Raw genomic sequence first — 27,597 nt, forward strand, 5'->3', positions numbered from 1 at the left:
GTGTGTGTGTGTGTGTGTGTATCAAGCGTGTGGGTGTGTGTATCAAGCGTGTGGGTGATTAGTTTAAAAATTAGGGAGGTATTGTTATTAATATTAAGTCCATATATTTTACAACAACTTTTCCAGGTGAAGAATGAGGTTGAGAAGCTCCCCAGAAAAACCCGGAAAGATGCCATGAAGCAGAGAATGAACAGCTTTACACAAATGAAGCAAACAGAGGTAAATACAAGCTGCTTTCTTTCACCCGAACACTGACCTCTAAATCCAGTTAAAATGCTAACGTCTCATCACTTCCTGTGCTTCAGGAGCAGAACTTCCTGTCGGACCAGAAGGACCACCTGGACACAACGCTGAAGAGCATAATCTCAGAGAACAAGAGGGATATCTCCGAGACGGAGAGGCAGTGTCTCGACAAGAAACAACTCCTCGTCAGAGGTACAGCGTCACACACTTGATGTCTGGGTGCCATCAACACTTAGCACAATGACATTCGCTGTTCCAGTGAGAGTTGTCTAGTCAGAGCCCCTTCACACACCCTTGATCTGTTCAAGCCCTCTCCTCCTCAATAACTTAACAGATGCATACTCATTCAAAGTGATTACACTCTCTCCTCCAATTGGTCAATGTAATATCACTCTTTCTCTTATTTCAGCTGCTTTCAGAAGTCGATCATTCACTCTCTCTACTTTTCCGTCCTCAGAAAGGGAAGCTACTATCTGGGACCTAGAGGAGAAGAACCTTCATGAGAAGCACCAGTTGCTGAAACAGCAGCTCAAAGACCAGTATTTCCTCCAACGCCACCAGCTGCTCAAGAAGCATGAGAAGGTACAGTACAGTAACCCTGACCTTTGCAGTGTGTGCATCCTCATCCGTACCTATGCTTTTGATGGGCTCCCGAGTGGCGCAGTAGTCTAAGGCACTCAGTGCTTGAGGCATCACTACGGACCCCGGTTCGAGTCCAGGCTGTATCACAACCGGCTGTGATTGAGAGTCCCATAGGGTGGCGCACAATTGGCTCAGCGTCGTTAGGGTTTGGCTGGGGTAGGCCGTCATTGTAAAATAATAATTTGTTCTTAACTGACTTGCCTAGTTAAATAAAGGTTAAAAATAGTCATTTTATTTTTTGTCTCCTCAGGAACAAGAGCAGATGCAGTGCTATAACCAGCGGATGATTGAGGTGCTGAAGGCCCGGCAGCAGCAGGAGAAGGGTCGCATGCCCAAGATCCAGCGCAGTGAGGGCAAGACCCGCATGGTCATGTTCAAGAAGAGCCTCCGCATCAACTCCACGGGCAGCGCCTCGGAGGACCGTGAGAAGATCAAACAGGTACAAGAAAACTACAGAATGTCTGGGTAGAGAGAGGCGGAGAAACGAGGGAAGAGGAGGGTGAAGACTGCCGTTGTAAATGTAGAAACAAAATGTAACTGTTGAAGTGTAGCCATGGGATGTAGCTAGTAAAGGGAGTAAGCTTCGGCTCCAGGGGGCAGAAGAACCAACCAGACAGCTCGATGAATACCAGCAGGAACACACGATACAGTACAGTTTGTCTGTCTGGCTGGCTGTGATGTCTATTCAAATGGATACTTATATCAGAAAAGGTGTGCAAGTGATGGCTAGAGAAGAATGATCGAGCACACAGACATGCAATCACCATAGACAAACATTGGCAGTAGAATGGCCCATACTGAAGAGCTCAGTGACTTTCAACGTGGCACTGTGATAGGATGCCACTTTTCCAGCAAGTAAGTCTATAAAATGTCTGCCCTGCTAGAGCTGCCCTGGTCAACTGTAAGTGGTGTTAATGTGAAGTGGTAGGTCACACAAGCTCACAGAACGGGACCGCAGAGTGCTGAAGTGTGTAGTGGTGTAAAGCTTGCCGCCATTGGACTCTGGAGCAGTGGATGGATCACTCTTCACCATCTGGCAGTCCAACTGATTAATCTGGGTTTGGCGGATTCCAGGAGTTTGGTGGAGGAGGAATAATGTTCTGGGGCTGTTTTTCAAGGTTTGGGCTTAAATCTTAATGCTACAGCATACTATGACATTCTAGACGATTCTGTGCTTCCAACTTTCTAGCAACAGTTTGGGGAAGGCCCTTTCCTGTTTCAGCATGACAATGCCCCTGTGCACAAAGCGAGGTCCATACAGAAATGGTTTGTCGAGATCGGTGTGGAAGAATTTGACTGGTCTGCACAGAGCCCTGACCTCAACCCCATCGAACACCTTTAGGATGAATTGGAACGCCGACTGCGAGCCAGGCCTAATCGCCCAACATCAGTGCCCGACCTCACTAATGCTCTTGTGGCTGAATGGAAGCAAGTCCCCACATCTAGTGGACCATTTTTTTCTTCCCAGATGAGTGGAGGCTGTTATAGCAGCAAAGTGGGGACCAACTCCATATTAATGCCCATGATTTTGGAATGAGATGTTCGACGAGCAGCTGTCCACACACTTCTGGTCATGTAGTGTATATCATATTCATATCACAGAACTGTATCAGGTCTCAGGGTTGTAAACTAATCTCTCATCCCTCGATCTCCCCCTCTTTTGTGTGTGTGTGTGTGTGTGTGTGTGTGTGTGTACCTCTCCAGTTTGCCCAGCAGGAGGAGAAGCGTCAGAAGGCTGAGCGGCAGCACCAGCAGCAGAAGCATGAGAGCCAGATGAGGGACATGATTGGCCAGTGTGAAGGCAATGTCAGGGAGCTGCAGCAGCTACAGGTGACCCTCTCTGTGTGTCTGTCTGTCTGTGCTTAGTGGGGTGGAATAAATATACAATAAAATGTAACTCCACAAATTGTGGGGTTGTAAAGAAAATACATTCCACAAGTATTGCTTTAATATTAGTGTGTGTGCACGCAGAATGAGAAGTGCCACCTGCTGATTGAGAACGAGACACAGAGGCTCAAGTCTCTGGATGAGCAGCACAACCACCAGCTCAATGAGTGGAGGGAGCAGCTCAAGCCCAGGAAAATGGTATCCAATTGTTTTAGTCCCAGACAGTTAATATCATTGACATTGAAAAGTTGTAAAATGTACATTAATACCCAGTACTGGAGTTGCCATTGCTTTGATCTGTCTCTACCCATCTCTCTTCTATTTCCCTCTCCCTATTTCTCCCTCCCCCCCCCCCTCCTCTCTCTCTCGCCGCCCTCTATCTTTCCCAGGCTCTGGAGGAAGAGCTGAACCAGAGAAAGAGGGACCAGGAGGACTTCTTTAAGATGAGTGAGGACTCTGAGTGCCTCAGCCCCAGCTCCCCAAACAAACTCACCAAGTTCCTCCCTTACTCTGAGTCCTCTACCACGTAGACTTGCACCTCTTCCCCTCTAAACACCCTCCTATCTCCCTGTCAGGACCAACCCTAACCTCTTATCCCACATCATAACCTGAAAGACCACCACCACTGCCAGATGCCTCAGCCTCACCAGAAACGCTTGACTAGATAGTCCTCCTCCTGAACTTTTCTTTCATTTTTAAGATATTTATGTTTTAAGTCATGTTTATAACATTTTATCATTTGATTAACCTTTGAAGATGTCAAGGCTTGGTCATATTTTATTTTTGAAGATGGTCTAATTCCACGTGTGTCAGGCTGCTTGATAGGATCTTATTCATCCATGCAGTGTTTCCTTTTTAATAGTCTACAGATCCCCATTGGTTTACGATGTGACCAGTAAGCATGAGGCTAAGCTGTAGTTAGTCAGGAGCGTGTGGTGAGGCATCCTATATCCCAAAGAGGGTCAGCCGGGGAACAGTGTTTCAGGTGGAATGTGGAAAATAAACCAAAATGTACTTCAGACAACGCTGTATTGGTTGGAGCCAATGAATAAGCATTTTTGTTTCACTGCAATATTTGTCTTCATTCAAAACATTCTCTTGCATAATGAACACACTGAACTATGACCATTCAATCTCTCTTACGTTGCCATTGTGTGGCTTGGCTCAACAGCCTTTTAGTTCAAAGCAGATGAGTAGCCTTTTGAGTAGTGTAATTTGGTTTAAAAAAACATATTTTAACATTCTGTCATAAAGAGCAAATGTTCAACTTAATTTGTTTTAAGTTAAGAGTTTAAATACAAAAATAACTAAAGTTCCTATTAAGTGCCAAATAAAGTAGCAGAGTTGACGACTTCATCTTAAATCAGCCATAAATCCCCTTGTGACAGGGCAAATGGAAGCTTGTTGTGTGCAACAGGGAGGGGCCATTGAATGCAAGCTTTACCCCAAAAATGTTATTGTTAGAAAATGTCTAGCCTGTCTGTCTATGGGTAACAGGGGTGTTATGCTCGACCTGCTCAGTTTTCCACCACAAAACACCGGAAAATGGCCAAAAATAGTAGAACCATCTCACCTGCTTTTGACACTATGATTTGAATATTAATGTTAAATGTCTCTTGAAATTATTGTATATATTTTTTTAAGGAATAGTTTCACCATATTATAACGAGAGTTCAGTTCATGTAACAGGGTATGACATTAAAATGAGGGACGTTATTTTTTTTTTTTTACCAATGAATCACTAAAAACATATAAATTATTTTCAGAAATGACTGTCAAAGCAACACAAACTAGGGCTTTACAATGATGGTGAAAACCTGGAGGTTTTGGGGTTAAAATATTCCTAGAAGTCACAGATCACAGATGCACACTTTAGCAAGTCTTTTCATGTTAAAAATCAGATTGATTGAATGTTACATGTGGTCTATATTGAAGGACACTTGCACAATTTGTACTTGAAATATCAAAGGGACGCAAAAGGGACTAATTTCGTGGAACAACCCAGATGTATTTACTTGCCAAATTATTATTATTATATATATATTTTTTACATTTGTTCATATTACTTTTAGCAGAGCAGAGCAGAGCATGATCTTCAGAATTGTGAGGAAACAGTGAATGAATGGAATTCCTGCTGAAATCATTCAACGCTGTACATATTAACCTAAAAATGCTGAAGTCTTCTCTGTCAGATTGTGTGGATTGACAGATCTGCTTAGTTCGTTTTTACCTTTTTTATTTGGATGAGGTGAGTTTATGAAAATGGGAGAAGTCAGGGAAAAGTTATCATTTTTAATTAAAAGGTTGAAGAACAAATTATTGTTTTTGGAGTTCTAGGAAAAACTGGTTGTGACCCATTTAAAGTTAAAATGTCTCTGACATGTTTATTTCTGTGCTGCATTTTTACTGTAAAGGCGATACTAGTACACTGGACGGGAACTAAAGAAGCCAAATCGGAATACTGTCGTCATTGAAGGAATCTTAAGAGGTAGAAGATTTGAATTGAATTAAGTGTATTATTAGGGTTATTGATTGTGTTTCAATGTTTATATTAAATGCACTGTCAGCTTTAAACTGATATTTTTACTCCATCAAATGTACCTTTCTTTGCACTGGGAAGGGTATACTAGGTTCTTTGAGGGAGTGCATCAGTTTTTTTTCCCATCATTCTGTTTTGTAATTATTATTTTGAAAAACTTTTTGCAGTTGATATTGCATGTGTCTGCTTTTGAAAATGGGCCTTGTTTTCAGACCAACTAGACCTGTTTAACGTCCAGTAATCAGGTCAACTATCAGGTACATCTGCTCTCGCTCACCAACAATGTTTCTCTCTTCTTTTGTAATGACTGCATCTTTCCCTCTGTTTAGCTGTATTTGTAAGGGTGTGAGTGAATGTGACTGTTCAACAGAAGAAACCACTGTTGTACATAAGTCTAATAAAGGCAAAGGTTCTTATGTCTACTACGCTTCTTCTCAAGCATGTTATAGAATATTCTCCTTTTGATACCATTATGGCTTTAATGTTTAGGTTGCATCCGTTTACTCAAAATACTAAAACATTTCCAAGGAAAACCAAGACACCATACAAAAATGAAATGTTTATTGACTTAATATGAAAGGCAATACAAGAATAAGAAAATATGGGATATCTGCAATTTCATGGGAAAAGATGTCCTGCATATCTCAAAAGAAAAAGTGCCTTTTGAAATGTATTAAATTGTCTGTTTTAGGGTAAAGTGTTACGTAAAGCAATAAGACTAACATCCCATACTGTTTTCTTACATTGCGGTGTTCACATCCCTGCTTGCCTTTGTCTTTATGCTTCAGTAACAAACTGTTTATCCAACTGTCATTCTAACCCAATCCACGTTTCACACAGACATTCCACTAATTCAGGCCTTACTCCATGTGTTGATCATTATTACAAATCTGACATTATGAATAGCATTACTTTAAATGCACCAAGCACACTGGCTAAAAGATGGAAAACTCCAAGTAACTTCACTGATCATTTCACTGTTACCAATGTTGGTCATGACCGGACACAGACACTAAGTCCTTAAAATAATACACTTGATTGCATTTCTTTGATTTATCAGCCATGGAATGACATTGGACATAGTACTAACATAAGATGATTCAGAGGGAAAAATGAAAAAAAAAAACTAGCATAGCAGCTGGGAGCAGATCAACCATATTCAAAGATTCTCCAATGAACCTGTGAGCTACAACCACTCCTAGCCTTGTCCGTGCATCTCCTAGGAGACCAAACCATAAGCCTTTTCACATGCCCAACTACAACAGCCCAAACACCCTTCATTCCACTACTGTATGACTGACTAGACCCTATTTCCCAATGACCAGACAGGGCAAGAGGTGAAAAGTAAACAAAAGGACAACAGCTGACATTACTTCATTCTGGAAGTACAATCATTATTTTTCAGAGTCTGTGCTTGAAACCAGTCAAGCACTAATGTAAAACAATGAGTAATGATCACACTTTATAATACTGTTTTATATTTGAGCACTGTTTTGGAGATTCAATATTTTGTATTATATGCACAAATCACAGGTGAATTCCCTAATTTAGGGGCTGTAGTAATGGTAGACCTTGGCCTACAGCATAATTATGGAATATTGTTTTTACCAGAGGCAGCCTGATGTAATATCTACTTGAATCAGTCATTCTTACTTGTGTTTTTCACCATCGTACTGGGAAGGGGTCCATTCCAATCAAGTCAATTCAGTCCATCCTGAGAGGAGATGAACTAGACTCTAACTCTGGCATACATTTCCCAATGTTAAGACCTTATTTGAGGTTGTAAAACATGGCTATGGCATTCATTTGTACACTAAGTTATCTGTCTGTTAAGCCACAGTGTGAAACCTGAATCAGTCTGAACCATCTGAATCAGTCTGAACCATGTGAAAAGTGCACATCTAAAAAATCAACCACAACATTATTATTCAGTTCCTAAAGAAAAAAGAAAGGCATTCACAAACACATGAACTGTATAAATGTTTCATATAAGCACTTAGAATCACTTGGCAAAAACTCCTCTTGAAGTGTTGCTATTTTAGTTCTTGAAAAACAAAGTGTCCTCTTGAACTTCCCTTGCAGACATAGGATGAGGAGGGCTGTTCTTTGAGGTATCTGAGTATACATGGCCATCTAGGATTTGATCTAGAATCAGGTACACCCTGTTCATGTAATATTATTCATTATGATCTAAAAAGCCAAACTAATCCTAGATCAGCACTCCTACGAGACACTTTGTGAATACGGACCCTGGTTCCTCTATCGTATGGTCTGATTTATTTTCCATATGCATTGCACTGTGTTTCAACTCTACTCATTAGACTGAAGCATCTTTGATATGCTAACTGAGACACCAACTAGATAAATTGCATATATTTAAGCTTAAAGCATTGAATATTATACTGAGGCACAATATCATAGAAGGCTTGGAAGAACATATTTTGATCTATTAGAAAGCTTGTGATAGATATCATAAAATGACATAGGCTTGAGTAACATACTGTATGGCACAAAGTGAACTTGAAAGGGACATTTGCTTTTCCCGGATTTGATGCCTGGTCATTTGAAACAAGGATATAAAGTAAAACAAATATTGAAAAAGAAATGCAACAGAAACGTGTCATTGCTGGTTCATTCTCGCTCGAATGCTAAACAAATGGAATGTAACAAAGTAACAAACACATACATTTAGAAAAAGGTAACTATAAATAAAATAAAAAGCTAATTAAATACAATTAGTGATATCTTTATGTATTAAAAAAGCAAACAGAACCTGGTACTTAGGGTTTCTTGGTCAGGTAATTGGAGGGGATCCAGCCCTCTTTCATTGGCCCTTCTCCTAGATTTTTACAAAACCACCAGCCGCTGCTGTTCCTCTCCATCACCTGGAACATGGTGCCCTCCTTGAAGCTGGCCGTCTGATCGTCGCCCTCAAAGTCTGCCACGGCCAAGAACAGCTCCTCTTTACTGGGATCCTTGATCAGAGGAGGCAGCTTGTCCCTCGGAGGGCCTGGTTTCTCACTCTTAAGCAGGGGCTTTGGGACCACCTTCTCCTTGTCTTTGGGTGGGGGTAGTACGAAGGCCTTGGGTTTAGGGGGAGGGGGCCTGCTGAGCTGAGGGGGAGCAGGCTTTGTGTCTGGGAGCTCTTTCAGGGGGGCTTTGGTTTCTGTGGGGCTGGACGGCTCAGAGGTCTTTTTGGGTGGAGGGGGTCTCCTAGGGAGGACGGCGGGTCTACCTGGAGGTTCTTTGTGTGGGGAAACGGCACATTTGTCCGGGCTCACCTGTCCGTGGCCGTTTTGCTGCTTGTGGGGGAATTTGGGCTCGTCAGTGGCCTTGCCATTGTGAGCATTGGGGGCCAGGGGCATCTTGGGTAGGGCATTGATAGGGGGGCTGCTGGGACGCGGCATCTTGGGGAGAACATTATTAGGAGGGGGCATCTTGGGTAAAGCATTATTAGGGGGAAGGTTGGGGGGCGGCATCTTGGGGAGAACGTTGCTAGGGCGTTGTTGGCTGCAGTGCCGTTTTGCTGGCTTGGCTCTGCTAATCCAGAGCCTGGTTCAACTGGCTTTGAAGGCTTCAGCTTGCTCCTCAGGTTGGTGATGTCCAGCTTGTTCTCAGCTGGCGGCTCTGGCTTGGCAGCTGGAAGGGGTTTGGGCCGGACTATGGGTTTAGGTTTCATGAACAGTGCAAGGCCGGCGACCTCTGGTTTCTCCTCCGGTGGATCAAGCTTGGGCTTGGGTGGTTGCTTAGCCACAGGTTTCAGGTTGAACTTTTTCACCTCTTTGGCAGAGACCTTGTGGCCACACTCCAGACCCATCTCATTCTTCAGATGCAGAGGCTTGTTCGCGACCTCTCTCTTGGGCTCGGGGGGCTTGTCGGGCTTGAAGGGGGCAGCTTTGGGGGTGAGCAGGGGCATGATGACACCTGGGGCTTGGGGTTTTGGAGGCATGGGTTTGGATAGGTCTGTCCTGGGTTTCTCCACAGTAATCTCAATGTCCAGGCTCTTGTTGATGGACTCCCTGCGGGGTGGCAAGGCTGGCTTCTCCTCAGCAGGTGGGGCAGACGGAGCAGGAGGCAGGGGTCCGGAGAAGGCTGATGCCCCCTTACTGGCGCTGGACTTCCAGTCTCTGAGTTTGGGCCTGGCTCCGGACTCGCTGCTCGCGGTGGGCTCGTCTGGCAGCGGTTTGGACCAGCTGTCCTCTTGCCCCGCGCCGCTGGCAGTGCCATCCTCCAGCTTCAGCTGGGCCATCTCGTTGGGCAGAGGTGCCAGGAAGTTAGGGCGCGGGGTCAAACTGGTCTTTTTGTATTTGTCGATGAAGGTAATGGGGGCCCAGCCCTCTTTGTCTTCAATCTGAATGTACCACCAGCCACTGGAGTTCTTCTCTATCACCTGGACAACAGAAACAGGGGACCAGTGAGTCAATCAGGAAATCAGGAATGAAGAGACAGCAGAAGTTATACTCAGTCAGGGCATTTTGCGAAGCATCATTCAAATCCCATTCCATTCTGATTGTAAATAATTGCTGTTTGTGAAATGATTGGCTTTTGAGTGATTAAGGAGAAGTATAACAAGGTCTTAAGTCTCTGGGATGTTTTGCCTTACAAAGTCATTGTGAAAGTAGAGAAAAGTGTTATGCTGAATATTAGCGTGTCAGTTTGAAGAAGCATCTATGTACTCCCTGTGACCAGAGACCCATGATATGTTATCTGGAGCAACAATAGGACAAGAAGCGAAAGTGGGCCCAAGAGCTACAGAACCCAGATGAGACAAGGAACTGGGCCCAAGGGCTATGGAAGCCAGACAAGGAACTGGGCCCAAGGGCTATGGAAGGCAGACAAGGAACTGGGCCCAAGGGATGTTGAAACTATTGAAATGTCTTAAAAAGTCTTAAATCAGGGTGAAGGGTCTACGTCAATCACAGTGGAAAACTGCTAAAGTATAACACTGTATGAGTGGGGGGAGCTTTGCTTTAAGAGAGTGCTGCACCACATGAGAGGTAGATACGTATTCAGCTCTGTCATTCGAGGGGCACACATTACAGCTGTTGCGTCTTTGGTTCACGTTTTAAACAAGATATTTTGTCACGAAAAGATGCTCGACTATGCATATAATTGACAGCTTTGGATAGAAAACACTGACATTTCCAAAACTGCAAAGATATTGTCTGTGAGTGCAACAGAACTGATGTTACAGGCGGAACCCAGATAAAAATCTAATCAGGAAGTGCCGCATTTTTGAAACCGCCTCATGCCAATGACTCGTTATATGGCTGTGAATGAGCTACGAATGAGCTTACGTTTTCTACGTATTTCCCAAGGTGTCTACAGCATTGTGACGTCTTTTTACGCATTTTTGTTGAAGAATAGCCGTAAGGGACCACATTTAGCAAGTGGTCACATGGTGGCTCCCGCAGAAATTCTTGCGTAAAGTACACAAGTAGCCATTTTTACAATCGCTTCTTATGAGAAACCAATTGCCCCGACGGATATATTAACGAATTGTTATGTGAAAAACACCTTGAGGATTGATTCTAAACAACGTTTGCCATGTTTCTGTCGATATTATGGAGCTAATTTGGAAAAAAGTTCGGTGTTGTAGTGACCGCATTTTCCGGTCGATTTCTCAGCCAAATGTGACGAACAAACGGGAGCTATTTCACCTAGAAAAATTATATTTTTGGAAAAAGGAACAATTGCTATCTAACTGGGAGTCTCCTTAGTGAAAACATCCAAAGTTCTTCAAAGGTAAATTATTTAATTTGATTGCTTTTCTTATTTTCGTGAAAATGTTGCCTGGTGCTAGCAGAGCATAGCCATAGCATTATGCCATGATAAACTTACACAAATGCTTGTCTAGCGTTGGCTGTAAAGCATATTTTAAAAATCTGAGATGACAGGGTGATTAACAAAAGGCTAAGCTGTGTCTCAATATATTTCATTTGTGATTTTCATGAATAGGAATATTTTCTAGGAAGATTTATGTCGGCTGCGTTATGCTAATTAGTTTGAGGCTACGTTACGCTCCCGCATGCGGGATGGGTAGTATCAAGGAGTTAATTAATTAATTGAACTTCACGCTGAGTTCTGACTCTTTTGTGGTAAACAAATGTATTGCATATGGAATAAAATGTATCAATTAAATCTGAAAGGTTTCTCTAGGCGGGAGATGGTAGGCTGTTTGCCATCAAACAATAACCATCTACCAATATGTGGTGAGATGTGACGTGTGTCTCACCTCCACTTTGACCCCAGCCTGGAAGCTGATGCCATCTGGGATGGTGGTCTGGAAGTCTGCAATGGTGTAGAATTCCTCCTCCACCTGAGGAGGGGTGGGCGGCTTGGGCAGGTTCTGCCCCCTCGGCTGGAGGGAGGGAGAGAGGGAGGGAGTTAGAGAGAGAGGGAGGGAGGGAGGGAGGGAGAGAGGGAGGGAGAAAGGGATGGTGTGAAGAAAAAGAGTGGGTCCGTATCAGATTTGACTTGTGGCAGATCAAAAACATCAAATCAATGCAAAACTCATTAAGACAAATGTCTTTGTTAACGAGTGTTGTTGGTGTCGCAGGATGTGTGGTTAAGTGGTTAGTGGAGGGTACTTACGATGGTGAGATCCCTGCGTGGTGGTGGTCTCTGTCTCGCCCCTTGTTCTGTAGGGGAAAAGGCAGAGGAAATCAGACTCCAGTGAGCCGCATCTCATCACAGGCCATCAGTCTCAAAACACTGCCTGCATTGACATCCACTCCTCATAGGAGAAGATATCAGTTCCAGAAAGAGAGAAAGACAAACCAGGGAGCGAGAGAGAGAGCAGTGTGTTCGATGCAGACTGATGAGCTCTGTAGACCGGGGCCTTCGGCTCTAACTATGTGTAATGGATCCTCACTAATGGAGGTGTAGTTGTGCGAGGCATTCAGCTCCTCAATGACGTACTAGGAAATAAAGTAGGATGTTTTACATTACTCTGGCATTGAGTTAGAGAGCTTTGCAGTGAAACATCTCTGAGGGAGGAGACTGAGGAGGCATCTCTCATACAGATGAGATGTCTTGGTAACAATTTAAGTAAGCCTGCGTGTATATGGCTTTATTACTTGTTATAAGCATGTATGAGGCTTTATAATGTCTTTGAATAATGCCTACCTGCAGGCTTTAAAGGAAAATGTTACAATATTTCCACTTTATATACCAACATCAACATACAGTATGTGAAAATGGTGTGTTTCTGTTCTGTAGTAAAAAATATAGAGGAAGATAAGTGTTTCCAATGACATCATTGGCGTGCGTCATGTGATTTTAACCAATTGTGAGGAGGCTTTGCCTACTGTCTACTAATTGGTTGATGATGCCATTGGAAACACTTGCCTTCCTCTATCTTTTTTACTACAGATCATAGAAACGCACAATTTTCACATACCATATGTTGATTTTTGAAATGTTACTTTAAAGCCTGCAGGTAGGCATTATTCAAAGACAAAAAGCATCATACATTTTCACATATGTTGATGTTGGGGTGGTGTGAGATTTCCCATTAAGTAGAGAGTTACAGTTGTTAAATGAGTTACTGTAGTTTACAGTTCTTAGTTCCCACTCACTGTGCTGCTTGGCAAAGGGGGAGAAGCCCTTGTCTTTCTGGTCCTTGTTGTCTCCTTTGCTCTCTTTGGCTTGGTTCTGCTGCTTGGAGAATCCGTCCAGATCGTTGGTGCTGGCGTGGCCTGCTGCCAGCTTCTGGCTCAGAATGTCGGCCTTCTTCAGGTAGGACGCCGGGGCCCAGCCCTCCTGTCCCTGGTACCTGTAGACGGCAGCAGAGGTTACGTCTACGGTTTCAATAGAAAGAAACACAACAACAACAACCAACTCTGACACACATAGACATTCATACACTCAATGAAATTCACATGGACACACAGCCTGCATCCCCAGTGGACAGTCACGCTTCTGGGGTTTTGTGTTCTACCTGATCTTCCACCAGCCCTCCAGGTTCTTCTGAATGACCTCCACTGTCATGCCACTCTCCAGGTCGATCTCGTCTTGGTCTCTCGCTGCATACGGGTAGATCACTGTGTACTTCTCCTCTGGAAATGGCAAAGAATACATCACATTAGGTGATGTATTTTATCCCGTCTTGCATACTAACTTTCACAAGAATGTCAATCAAGCGTATGGAATCAACAACTTGGCAGGGACAGCACATGATGGCATGTTGAGAGCGAGTAGTTGGGACTAATCTCTTTGACTATATATGGAAAACAATTGATAGTGTTCTTTCTTCATAGCAAATCCTAAAACCCTAGCCTAGTGCATTAGCCTTCAGTACACCATTCCAAGATCATAAACTGGTAACTGGTCTAAACCAGTGTAACAAGATCATAAACTGGTAACTGGTCTAAACCAGTGTAACAAGATCATAAACTGGTAACTGGTCTAAACCAGTGTAACAAGATCATAAACTGGTAACTGGTCTAAACCAGTGTAACAAGATCATAAACTGGTCTAAACCAGTGTAACAAGATCATAAACTGGTAACTGGTCTAAACCAGGGTAAAACTCTCTGCAAGTATGTCCTTGTAGACAGGGCCTGGGCAGGATCTATCCTGTAGAGTGAGAAGATGTGTAACACACATCATGCAACACAAAACATCCCTCCATCCTCCACCAACATTAAGCACACACAAACAAGACAGCATTACTAAGGTTAGGACTTCACTAACACCTACTTCAAATATATTAGGTTTTTATACCTAATCTACACGGGTCCCTTTAAAGTCTACTGAATTAAAGTGATTGTTAAACAGATAGTGTATTTAGAAGGAACAAACAATTTAAAATATATCATATTAATTTCACTGAAATAACAAAGTGAGAAAAACTGAGCTTTTTCCCACTGCATTCCATCGAGAAGACAAATAACACAAACATAGCGGTAGTATCCATTCTAATCCATGCCACATAACACACATGCATGTCTTGCATCCCTCGCCGTGCTTGGGTTGGTCATGCATGGGATTTGCATGCTAAACATGACATTCTACACACACATGAAGATTATGGGGAAAAGAGGCGTGCGTTCCACCTTGCCCAAACCCTGTGCTTGTGCTGAACAGATCCCCTAATGTTCGCCGGCGGCCCACGTGCCTCAGCAGTGACCAGTATCTCCGGGACACTGACGCAGAGCACAGTGGGCAGCAGGAAGTAGGAAGTAAGTACACAGGAAGTGAATACTCTGCTATGTGTTGGCTGTTCTAATAGACAGACAGTGACAGGTGATGGTGATTAGAACAGTGTGAACAGATGGAAAGTCAGAGGTAATTTTCCCTTTGGTTATCTGGGTCCTCTTCCCACTGTTATCATGCAAACACACAGTGTGAAAGAGTATTTTGTAATGCCAATACAAGTACTGTACAGATTTCAAGAGTTTCTGAGCATCCTGTTTCCTAGATTTGTTCATTACAGTTCCACATTTCTTCTACATCTTAATCAATGACAGGACACATACTGTTTTGATTGGAAGCAAGCCTTGAGCTGTTGACGCTCAGGCAGCAATCCTTGAGTTTTGACTGTGAGCTGTGCCTTAAGGCTGCCAGCATTGATCTGTAGTTACAGTTAGTTTTTATTCTGAATGTGGCCTAGGGCAGTGTGACAGATAGAGAGGGTTACCTTCCTCACCGGGCAGGGAGAAGTCATCAGGGTCATCCTGGGCCTCCAGGCAGGTGGCAGGGACCCAGCCCTGGGCCTCGTCAGAACTAACAAACCACCAACCTGCACACAGAAAGCAAAACACACACAGAAACACAGAACAGTCAGACACACAGCAGTGGCTCACTCTGGATCTTGGATTGGCCTTGTCTGTTTGGAAGATTCTGAAGAAATTGTGATAGCATTATTCTGCTATTTGGCCTTGTCTGTTTGGAAGATTCTGAAGACATTGTGATAGCATTATTCTGCTATTTGGCCTTGTCTGTTTGGAAGATTCTGAAGACATTGTGATAGCATTATGTAGTCGTCTTGGTACACTTCAAAGCGCCTGTATCTGAGGCTTTCCTTCAAGTATGATAACTAACTTTCAGTTGATGAGGGCAAAAACAGTTACGGGACAGTGTGATTTCTTTATAAATTACGTTAAGGCCCCCAGGACTCAGGTTGTCCCAAATGGCACCCTATTCCCTTTATAGTGGACTAGTTTTGACCAGGGCCCATAGGCCCACCACTATATAGGCAATAGAGTGCCATTTGGGACACAACTTCAGTCGTTAAGCTAAAGGCTCCCTCCATCTGACCCAGATCTCGTACCAGACTCATTCTTCTCGATGACCTCCACCGTCTGTCCCACGTGCAGGCTGATCTCAGAGCTCTCCTGCTTCTCATAGTCAGTGACAGCCACGTACTGGTCCAGGAGCAGGGGGTCAGCTGCACTGGAGTCTCCTGCAGGGAGAGGCACAGAGCACACAGACAGACATATAGCGCTGACCTCTCTATACCTTCCACCACAGAGAGCAGAGCGAGCCATAGGGGGAGGGGGAGGACGAAGCAGGTGTGATTTTAGAGACAGGGAGGAGAAAATGGTGGCCAGAGAGCAGAGGGAAGGAGGGTCTGAGAGGGAGATATTTGTAGAGAGGACAGGACAGGAAGGAGGGTTATGCCAATCACAAACATGGCTGCCACAGAGACAGAGACAACCGCCACAAGGACACCCAACACTTACACAACGCTGTAGGTTAGAACAACACGAGGACCTGCTCTGTGATGTGCACTTGGTGGGATGATTACCAGAGCTAACCGTGGAATGCACTCATAATATCCACTAAATTCACAACCGTACACTCCCAAAAAGGATTCCATCCAGAAATTGAGCCTTGTATTTACACCATCACGTCTCTAAATTAACCGTACAAGTAGTTGCTTCCAAACTTACTAGATATTATACATTATGAAAATGGTCATGTCTGATTCCCCATGAGACAACAACACAGAATGAGGAGGGTTTTAATTGTTGTTGGGGTACAGCATGCACATCTATCAAGGTGACAGTTAATTCCCACAACCAAGACAGGGTTGATTTCAGCATAGGAGAAAAGGGAGTTGGGCTGGGTGTACAGTCTGACAGACACCATCTGATGCTCTCTTGACAAAGCTAACACACTGCCATGCACATCACACATCACAGTGAGCACCAAGCTTGTCCCACCCTGCCCTCTCTAACCCAACCTTCCCTAGCCTGGTCCCAGACCTGTATTTGTGTTGGCTGAAAAAGAGGCGTTGGCTGAGCACATACAGATCTGGGACCAGGTCCTTCCCCCTCGCTACTCCGCACTACCCAGTCCCACCTCAGAGCCACGTCCCAGCTAAAGGCCCAGCAGACAGGGACCAGGAACGGGCCAAACGGATGGCTAGCAACCAGGGGCCACACACAGAGCACGGCCAAGCATGAGTCTGTTACTACCTCTCTTTAGGAAAGTAGTCGCTCTCTCCACAATGCCTGATGGAGGGAAATTAAGCAAAATGAAATTGAAACTTGACATGGATGGGTTGGTTAGATTAACAAAGAAAGGGAAAACCCATTTTTAAAAACACTTTTTAGAAGTAATGGTCTATATCTAACTTCAAGAAATGAAATATATCATTGAATTACTAGTCTTACTATGATCCTAAATCTTTACATTGCAATCTCTTTGGAAAATAATGGAGCACATATCCAACATCACAGCTAGAGGGCGCTCAAATCTCAATTGAGAAATGTAGTGAGCTGAACAAAGATGCTATGGCTGGTGTAGGAAATGTTTATCCTAATTAATGTTTCTATTTCATGTCAGAGCTCACCATATGATATTTTCTACATAAACTACATACCACAAACAATGATGTAGTCCTGTGTAGCTCAGTTGGTAGAGCATGGTGCTTGGAATGCCAAGGTTGTTGTGAGTTTGATTCCCACAGGGGAGCAGTAAGTTGCTCTGGAAAAGAGCGTCTGCTAAACATAAAATGCAATAACAACTTACCCCAAAATGGAATACTAAAGTGGACTTACCGGACTTCTTCTTTCCAATGGGTTCCCTGTAAAAGAGAACAAAAATAGTTAGAAGTACTTAACTTAAAGAGCCAGCAAAGGAGTTAGGCACTTTTAATGACATGGAAATCCTTTGTAATTATTTCAACCTACTGAATATGTCTCTGAAAATATAAAATGTTAACCCTATGAATAACCACACCATTATATTTATTTCATTCATGTCTTTTCAAGTTTTGGGACTCACTTTTAAATAAATATTTTGATTTGGTCTCCTCCTATAATCTCATATAATCTCCTCAATCAATCTCAGTAATGCATTTGTTATGCTAGCCATGCAGGCTCTCTAGTCTAGATGAGCGAAACTAAACTCTGAGATTCATTGCATGTCTACAGATGTGTTGACCTTTTCTCCAGATGGGAAGGGATATGGTTCATATGTCCAAAACATCATATCACTATTGTTTTCACATTTTTGATGGTATGGCGGTATTTGAAGTTTTTTGTTTGTTTTGGAGTAGTAAAAGTTAAATATGTAAATATGTTTTATGAGTAGTGCATGACACTAGGATGTCAACAAATTAATTCAACACCTGCAGGGACGCAGGCCCCGACGGTATTCCAGGGTGCGTTCTCAGAGCATGCGCAGAACAGCTGGCAGGCATATTCAGAGTAATTTTCAACCTCTTCTTGTCCCCGTCTGTAATCCCCACATGTTTTAAGATGACCAGTCCTGTTCCTAAGAACTCTAAGGCTTTATGCCACAATGACTTCAGCCCTGTAGCACTCACTTCTGTAATCATGAAGTGCTTTGAGAGGCTGGTTATGGCACACATTAACTCCACCAGCCACTCTAGTGTCATGACTCTCCTGGCTAAGGATCCAAGGCCTCAGATCAGCTTGGCAAATGGCTGACGATGACCAGACCCATCTCACCCACAGAAGAGGGGGGGTGGTCTGGTCCGGTTTTATAATATCTCACGGCAATTGTTGGAATGTGCTTTGTTACAGAGATATTTTGCCGCCCAAAATCTCTAACATCCAAAAGTGAACTTTGGAACAATATTTCTAACATAGGAATGTTAATAATTGTCAGTGGGGATCTAAAGAATAATCATTATCACATTGTTTATTATTTTGTGATGTCATTAAGAAAGGTATCAAGACAATACTGAAACTAGGAAAGTGAACACATTCTATCTGTTAAGTTTACATCCAAATGTTGTATAAAATATATGATTAAGGGTGTGAGTATTTTTGTTAAGATATGAATGTGATTTTACTTTTCTAATATGATAATTGTTTTTCATATTAACTATGCACAGTTAGTAGATACGCCCCGAATGAGGTCAGAGAGCTTGTCAGCGTGATGGAACCACCTTTATGACCAGAGTGCTTAAAACGACTAGCTAAGAATTAACATAGGAGACCAAAAGACGTGAGACTTTGGTCCACATGTTGAAAAGGTTGGAAGCACTGAAACTCCCAACCTCAACACTAGATGAGACGATAAACGCACCTACCAGACCAGAAAAGCGTGGCGCGTTAGATACATGTGGGAAATGGTTGAAACATTGAACCAACACGAGGTGAAGAAGATAACCTCACCTACCAGACCAGGATACCGCCAGTCTGCAGCTGCACATGTAAAGTGCTTCAAACTTTGACTGAAGACGAGATGGGAAGGAGAAAATCCCATCTAAGATAATCATTGGTGCATCTGAATATCAGCTCTGAAAACACTCCACTACAAGCAAACAACTAAGAAGAAGGACATTGTGACATCTGTGGGACAATCAGAGCCTTACACCCATGGGCAAGCCCACTGAAACAACCTTCCCGAGAGGGCTTGGTTCTGACCGAGATAGACAGCGAACGAAGACATTCAACACAAATACATTCATTATTTTCTTACCCCAAACAGGCAGAAGTTCATGTGCAAAAGGTATACGATTCATGTGAGAATAGTTATAGAATGTATCCACGATAAATATCCTTTTCCTCTCTACAGTCGTGGCCAAACGTTTTGAGAATGACACAAATATACATTTTCACAAAGTATGCTGCCTCAGTTTGTATGATGGCAATTTGCATATACTCCAGAATGTTATGAAGAGTGATCAGATGAATTGCAATTAACTGACTTTTTAAATATTTCCTGTATATAGTATGCTTACTTACTTTGTGTATTTCATATTTCATATTCTTATTTCTCGTGTGTGTGTTTTCACGTAATACATTATCATTGATTATTGCATTGTTGGGTTTTGAGTTTATAAGAAAGGAATTTCACTGTGAATTTCACTGTGACATTAAAACTTTAAACTTTTATGGCTTTCTCTATTCCGTTTCATACTCAACCAAACGGATACAAAACAGACAGTGAAGTTATCCAATTTGTAAATGTTTTAAATTACTTACCATTGTATCAAAATATATTTTAGGTGATACTGGAAAAATCCATACTGGTATCTGGACCATATAGCCCAGCCATAGTTGATAGTGAGTCTCTGATACTGGGTTGAATGAGAACATGATATTGTACCTGTTCTGTCTGTTTTATCCACTAGGACAGCAATCCTCAATCCATTCTCATCAGGAGGCAGCTAATTCAATGTCCAGTTGCTAGTGAAAACTGAAGTGGCTAATTCAGACGGACTTTTTTCTCTCTCCCTCCCTCCCTCCGTCCCTCTCAATTCAATTAAAATGTCAATTTAAGGGGCTTTATGTGTGAAATAACCAATGAAAAATTAACAGTAAACATTACACTCATAAAAGTTCCAAAAGAATAAAGACATTGATAACATAATTACCTAGAGATTAGCGTATCTCAATTCCATTCAATTCTCTCTCTCTCGGACGGACATCAAAGTGTTCTTTCGGTTACTGGCCCAACGCTCTAATCACTAGGCTATGTGGTGGGTCTCTCTCTCTCTCTCATTTATTCCTGGCAACTGTCCGTCTTATTTTCCTCTAAATTCACACTCTCAATCACATAATGCATTGTTCGCCTGGCAACCCTGTTGATTGCACTGGCCCAGTCGTAATAAATCTCCAACCATTAGTTTGCCCATCCATTAGCAGACAACCCTAGGTCCACCACTAGCCTGGCTTATCAAAGGGAAGCAGAGGGCTAGAGATATGGCCGGGACTATACCAGTATCGTGATACTCGTTAGTATCGTGGTAAGGAAACAAAACAAAGTAGATTTAAAATCAAATCAAATGTTATTGGTCACATACACGTGTTTAGCAGATGTTATTGCGGGTGTAGCGAAATGCTTGTGCTTCTAGTTCTGACAGTGCAAGAATATCTAATGTGTAGTGTGTAACAATTGCGGAGCAGTTGACGTACCAGGCGGTGATACAGCCCAACAGCATGGTCTCAACTGTTCATCTATAAAAGTATGTGAGGTTTTTAGGTGACAAGCCAAATTTCTTCAGCCTCCTGCGGTTGAAGAGGCGCTTTTACGCATTCTTCATCACACTGTCTGTCTGGGTGGACCATTTCAGTTCGTCAGTGATGTGTACACCGAGGAACTTAAAACTTTCAACCTTCTCCACTGCAGTACCATCGATGTGGATAGGGGGATGCTCCCTCTGCTGTTTCCTGAAGTCCACGATCATCTCCTTTGTTTTGTTGACGTTGAGTGAGAGCCCTCACCTCCTCCCTGTAGGCTATCTCGTTGTTGTTGTTAATCAAGCCTACTACTGTTGTGTCGTCTGCAAACTTAATGATTGAGTTGGAGGCGTGCTGGGCCACGCAGTTATGGGTGAAAAGGGAGTACAGGAGGGGGCTGAGCACGCACCCTTGTGGGGACCCAGTGTTGAGGATCAGCAAAGTGGAGATGTTGTTTCCTACCTTCACCACCTGGGGGCAGCCCGTCAGGAAGTCCAGGACCCAATTGCACAGGGCGGGGTTCACACCCAGGGCCTCAAGCTTAATAATGAGCTTGGAGGGTCCTAGGGTGTTGAATGCTGAGCTATAGTCAATGAATAGCATTCTTACATGGGTATTCCTCTTGTCCAGATGGGATAGGGCAACGTGCAGTGTGATGGCGATTGCATCGTCTTTGGACCTATTGGGGCGGTAAGCAAATTGAAGTGGGTCTAGGGTGTCAAGTAGGGTGGAGGTGATATGATCATTGACTAGTCTCTCAAAGCACTTCATGATGACAGAAGTGAGTGCTACGGGGCGATGTTCAGTTACCTTTGCACACTTAGGTACAGGAACTATGGTGACAATCTTGAAGCATGTGGGGACAGCAGACTGGGATTTGGAGACAAACTAAACACCTTCTTTGCCTGCTTTGAGGATAACACAGTGCCACGGACGCGGCCCGCTACCAAGGACTGTGGGCCCTCCTTCTCCGTGGCCGACTTGAGTAAGACATTTAAACGTGTTAACTTCTTTAGGAAAACAGCCCTAATGTTGGAAACAAACATCATGTCATCCAGTCACATGTATTTATTTTCCAAGCTATAGATACACAATATTTTACATACAGCAGGTTTTTAAAGGACCAAAGAATTTGCATCGTGTTTGGGAATCAGAACAGGGTAAAAAAAGACAGCGCCATACTGGGATAGACAGGACCCCACTGATGACTCAACAAGGTAGTGTCCAGTATACTGTACATTAACAAGAGTTTTCCATCAGACAAAATCAGCCCTCCCCTCATGCCAAATTAGTTTTCATTGGACCATGGATGAGCCAATCATGGAGACATTGAATAGGACTGGGTCCAATATGGAGCTTTAGGCCTGTAAAACTAAAACACAGCTGCTCCCTTAACCCAAAGCAAGCCCATTCCACTACCAGCTACCAGACCACAAAGGTCTAATAATGAGCTAGCTGTATGGGGTGCCAGCCATTTCGCTCTTCTATACTGACTGTACAAAACATTAGGAACACCTTCCTAATAAATATTGACTGCCCCCCCTTCCCTCAGAACTGCCTCAATTTGTTGGGCATGGACTCCACAAGGTGTCGAAAGTGTTCCACAGGGATGCTTCCCACAGTTGTGTCAAGTTGGCTGGATGTCCATCTCACCTCTATATCTCTCCGCTCTCCCCTCTATCTCTCTACTCTCCCATGCTTGCTACTTCAATCTTTCTGATGGACAGACAGTGACATCCCTCCCTACTCCGGTAGATTTATAGAGGGCTGTATTTCATCCCTCCATAGAGACCCATAGAGAGAGGGGCTGCTGGTGCAATGTCAGCCGAAAACAATGTCTGCATTAGGAAAGAGCTGTAATCCAATTTGAATAAAGATAAACCAAGGTCTTTTCTAAATTCATCTGCCTCTCCCTCCCACCTTCCATCCTCCCCTCCCGCTGTCCCCAGTAGCAGATGCTTGGGATTTGTCTGTCTGAAATGTAGCTAATAATGTATGTGTCCTTGGCAACAGCCAGGGGGAACTAGCTCTGGTCTGTCTGTCTGCGGAGGTGACCTGACAGGAGCCATTCATACTGGCCAGATCAGTGACAGACCTTGTATTCTTCTCCTTCCACAGAGAGCCATCTCCTCTGCAGTCACTGAACACACCATGCATATTGTAACAGACAATCAGGCAGCCATCTTTGATTGTGACTAAGGTACTCACAACTGCAGTAATGTCGATGGCCAACAAACACAGAGGAATGATAAGCATCCCTGTGCAAAAGCTATCACTGATTAACAGTGCAGATTTACAGTGCCAGTCAAAAGTTTGGACACCTACTCATTCAAGGGTTTTTCTTTATTTTGACTATTTTCTACATTGTAGAATAATAGTGAAGACATCAAAACTATGAAATAACACATCATGTAGTAACCAAAGAAGTTTTAAACAACTGAAAATATATTTTATATTTGAGATTCTTCAAAATAGCCACCCTTTGCCTTGATGACATCTTTGCACACGCTTGGCATTCTCTCAACCAGCTTCACCTGGAATGCTTTTCCAACTATCTTGAAGGAGTTCCCACATATGCTGAGCACTTGTTGGCTGCTTTTCCTTCACTCTGAGGTCCAACTCATCCCAAACCATCTCAATTGGGTTGAGGTCCGGTGATGGTAAAAGCCAGATCATCTGATGCAGCACTCCATCACTCTCCTTCTTGGTCAATTAGCCCTTACACAGCCTGGAGGTGTGTTGGGTCATTGTCTGGTTGAAAAACAAATTATAGTCCCACTAAGCGCAAACCAGATGGGAAGGCGTATCGCTGCAGAATGCTATGGTAGCCATGCCGGTTAAGTGTTCTTTGAATTCTAAATAAATCACAGACAGTGTCACCAGCAAAGCATCCCCACACCATCACACCTCCTCCTCCATGCTTCACGGTGGGAGCCACGCATGCAGTGATCATCCATTCAGCTACTCTGCATCAAACAAAGACACAGCGGTTGGAACCACAAATCTCAAATTTGGACTCATCAGACCAAAGGACAGATTTCCACCGGTCTAATGTCTATTGCTCATGTTTCTTGGCCCAAGCAAGTCTCTTCTTCCTATTGGTTTATTTGCAGCAATTCGACTATAAAGGCCTGATTCATGCAGTCTCCTCTGTAGTTGATGTTGAGGTTTGTCTGTTACTTGAACTCTGTGAAGCATTTATTTGGGCTGCGATTTCTGAGGCCGGTAACTCTAATGAATGTGTCCTCTGCAGCAGAGGTAACTCTGGGTCTTCCTTTCCTGTGGCGGTCCCCATGAGAGACAGTTTCATCATAGTGCTTGATGGTTTTTGCGACTGCACTTGAAGAAACTTTCAAAGTTCTTGAAATGTTCTGCATTGACTGAAATTCATGTAATGATGGACTGTCATTTCTCTTTGCTTATTTGAGCTGTTCTTGCCATAATATGGACTTGGTCTTTTACCAAATAGGGCTATCTTCTGAATACCCCTACCTTGTCATGACGAAACAAATTCCACAAATTAACTTTTAACAAAGCACATTTGTTAATTTAAATGCATTCCAGGTGACGACCTCACGAAGCTGGTTGAGAGAATGCCAAGAGTGTGCAAAGCTGTCATCAAGGCAAAGGGTGACTACTTTGAAGAATCTCAAATATAAAATATATTTTGATATGTTTAACACTTTTGGTTACTACATGATTCCATATGTTATTTCATAGTTCTGATGTCTTCACTATTATTCTACAATGTAGAAAATAGTAAAAATAAAGAAAAACCCTGGAATGAGTAGGTGTGTCCAAACTTTTGACTGGTACTGTCTATAGTTGATGTTCATTCACAATCTATGGATTTGAGTGTAAAACGGAGCACAGCAAAAAAATGAAATTTGCATATCTTTGCAGAAAAGTGGCTGGTTAAGATTCAACAGCGTAGATGAGATTGAAACATTACTCACATAAGCCGTGAAGTAGTTTTTGGGATGTGAGAGTTGAACACCTCTCGGCATACATAAATATAACACATGGGCCTAGCTTTGTGGGAAATGCATTTGAGCATTTAAACGCTTCTCGGCTTATACACTGCCAGTCAGACATAGATAAGAAGCTGTCTTTTATAGAAGAAAAACTGATATATAAACAAATTAGGACCTGTCAAAAAGTGAGGGAGAAGCAGAGAGCATCTGAGAAGCATCTGGTTTGACACATTTACATATTTCTGGGAAGAAAACCTAGTCTTGCACACCAGCCGTCCCTGGGAAAGCAATAGCTTAAAAAACCTGGTAAAACATGGTTTAAGCCATAAAAATTACCTTTCCAACCAAACCCAAGTTCCTGACATAGAAATCCATCACTTATGTCACATGATGACAGACAAGGTGACCAGTCACACACCTTGGTTGACAGCTGTTTTTCTGTATTTTATTTTTATAAAAAGGTTGAGGGTCTGAACTTAATATCATGGTCTCTCAGAAAACCCGTAACCACTAGTAACCCCTCCTGCCCTCCAGACATCTGGTAGTTGTGTGGTGACTTTATGATCTAGTGTTGGCACATTGTAACTGACAGGCTGGTTATGACACTAATGTGTGAGATTTACAAGAGAGGGGCCTGCCTTTAGACTCCACGGAGCTCATGCACCCTCAGATGTTCTGCTCCTCTAAGCTACATGTTATGTAGCTCCCACTCAGGGAAAACCAACAACTGCTCCCCCGTCCACTACAGCAATACCAGAGGGAGCATGACATCATAGTCATTACCCTGTATTATACTGCTTGGTATGGCAACTGCTCGGCCTCCGACCACAAGGCACTACAGAGGGTAGTGCGAACCGCCCAGTACATCACTGGGGCCAAGCTTCCTGCCATCCAGGACCTCTATACCAGGCGGTGTCAGAAGACTCCAACAACCCTAGTCATAGACTGTTCTCTATGCTACCGCTCGGCACGCAGTACCGGAGCGTCAAGTTTAGGTCCAAGAGGATTCTAAACAGCTTCTACCCACAAGCCATAAGACTCCTGAACATCTAGTCAAATGGCTACGCAGACTATTTGCATAATCTGGGTAGTCTCTCCACACCACTGCCACTCTCTGTTGTCATCTATGCATAGTCACTTTAATAACCTACATGTACATACTACCTCAACTAACCGGTGCCCCCACACATTGACTTTGTACCAGCACCCCCCTGTATATATTGTTATTTTTTACTTGTTACTTTTATCTCTTATTCTTATCTGCATTTTTTGAAAGTGCACTGTTGGTTTGGGGCTCGTAAGTAAGCATTTCACTGTAAGGTTGTATTCGGTGCATGTGACTAATAACATTAGATTTGATTAGATAGAACCTATTACTGATGGATTGGCTTGTTTCAACATAACATCGTGGTCAGGTCGTCAAAAAGCTACTCCATGAAAGAAACCTGCACACAGCATTATGCTATGCATGTCTTTTTTTATTCAGAGTGTTTGTTGTTGGCCCAGCACTGGTGTGAACTTTGGGATGTGTATATCACTCAGAGACATTTCTGCTGTGCATTCGACTGAGCGACAGAGCGTGCTTCTTAAACTAGAAGGTGTGATTCGTGGCTTACTCTTTGGGTGGGTTGAGGTCTTCAGGTCGGGTTTCGAAGAACACACGGACCTCCTCACACTGGGAGATGTACACAGGCAGCTGAATCAGAGCCTGCACAGGAGACAGAAACACAGGAAGTTTAGAAAGTTCATCAAATCAGAACCAAATGCTGTTATTGTATTACTATTAGGGGAATGGGAGAAGTCGTGTTTAGCGGGAAGTATCTGTATCTACACTGTTTGGGAGTAGTAGTGTTCAGAAGGAAGTATCGATGCGGTCTGAAAGTAGAAGTGTTCAGTAGGAAGTACCTGGCCTGTTTGGGATTAGTGGTGTTTAGCAGGAAGTATCTAGCCTGTTTGGGAGTAGTAGTGTTCGGTAGGAAGTATCTAGCCTGTTAGGGATTAGTGGCGTTTAGCAGGAAGTACCTGGCCTGTTTGGGATTAGTAGTGTTCAGTAGGAAGTATCTAGCCTGTTTGGGAGTAGTAGTGTTCAGTAGGAAGTACCTAGCCTGTTTGGGATTATTGGTGTTTAGCAGGAAGTATCTAGCCTGTTTGGGAGTAGTAGTGTTCAGTAGGAAGTATCTAGCCTGTTTGGGAGTAGTAGTGTTCAGTAGGAAGTATCTAGCCTGTTTGGGATTATTGGTGTTTAGCAGGAAGTACCTGGCCTGTTTGGGATTAGTGGTGTTTAGCAGGAAGTACCTGGCCTGTTTGGGAGTAGTAGTGTTCGGTAGGAAGTATCTAGCCTGTTTGGGAGTAGTAGTGTTTAGTAGGAAGTATCTAGCCTGTTTGGGAGTAGTAGTGTTCAGTAGGATGTATCTAGCCTGTTTGGGATTAGTGTTCTTTAGCAGGAAGTACCTAGCCTGTTTGGATGTAGTAGTGTTTAGCAGGAACTCTGTATCTAGCATTTTTGGGAGTAGTAGTTTTTAACAGGAAGTATCCAGTCTGTTTGGGAGTGGTGGTGTTAAGTAGGAAGTATCTGTATCTAGCCTGTTTGCCAGGGGGACTTCATATTTGACATACCAGTATAATGATACAGCAGGATGAATGACAGATGCTACATGAGAGGTGCTACATTCACATACCATATCCCCTTGAGTACATACAGTAGGCCTCTACCCAGTAGGCCTCTACCAAGGGATTTGAGCTGCAATACACACAAGCCATCACCCGGCTAGCCCACACTGACATAAATAACCCATCTACCTAGATGGAGCCTAGTCAGCACTCTGCCTAATTCTAATCTATTTCCTGTTTCTAATCTAACATCTTTGATCCTTTTTCCCTGTGGGGGCCGGCAGGGCTGTGGCTCTCAAGAGATGAAAGGCTAA

The 27,597-nt window shown here is 43.2% G+C and overlaps 2 protein-coding genes across 2 annotated transcripts in view; one reads left to right on the plus strand and one right to left on the minus strand.

The window, feature by feature from the left end:
- The window catches only part of stk10 (serine/threonine kinase 10), a 64,465-nt gene extending 58,732 nt beyond the window's left edge, over positions 1 to 5,733 (plus strand). The window contains exons 13-19 of the mRNA XM_029671762.2: positions 127 to 219; positions 306 to 435; positions 701 to 825; positions 1,136 to 1,324; positions 2,590 to 2,715; positions 2,857 to 2,970; positions 3,162 to 5,733. Of these exons, the coding sequence (XP_029527622.1) occupies positions 127 to 219; positions 306 to 435; positions 701 to 825; positions 1,136 to 1,324; positions 2,590 to 2,715; positions 2,857 to 2,970; positions 3,162 to 3,302 (918 nt within the window). The 3' untranslated portion in view covers positions 3,303 to 5,733. The remainder of the gene's footprint in view (positions 1 to 126; positions 220 to 305; positions 436 to 700; positions 826 to 1,135; positions 1,325 to 2,589; positions 2,716 to 2,856; positions 2,971 to 3,161) is intronic.
- A 124-nt stretch (positions 5,734 to 5,857) lies between these two features.
- The window catches only part of sh3pxd2b (SH3 and PX domains 2B), a 54,677-nt gene continuing 32,937 nt past the window's right edge, over positions 5,858 to 27,597 (minus strand). The window contains 11 exon segments of the mRNA XM_029671763.2: positions 5,858 to 8,813; positions 8,816 to 9,701; positions 11,547 to 11,672; positions 11,906 to 11,952; positions 12,892 to 13,088; positions 13,254 to 13,371; positions 14,954 to 15,055; positions 15,587 to 15,718; positions 16,737 to 16,772; positions 17,322 to 17,347; positions 26,290 to 26,381. Of these exon segments, the coding sequence (XP_029527623.2) occupies positions 8,092 to 8,813; positions 8,816 to 9,701; positions 11,547 to 11,672; positions 11,906 to 11,952; positions 12,892 to 13,088; positions 13,254 to 13,371; positions 14,954 to 15,055; positions 15,587 to 15,718; positions 16,737 to 16,772; positions 17,322 to 17,347; positions 26,290 to 26,381 (2,484 nt within the window). The 3' untranslated portion in view covers positions 5,858 to 8,091.

The sequence above is a fragment of the Oncorhynchus nerka genome, linkage group LG10 (assembly GCF_034236695.1).
Source record: "Oncorhynchus nerka isolate Pitt River linkage group LG10, Oner_Uvic_2.0, whole genome shotgun sequence".
In the NCBI taxonomy this organism is placed as follows: Eukaryota; Metazoa; Chordata; class Actinopteri; order Salmoniformes; family Salmonidae; genus Oncorhynchus; species Oncorhynchus nerka.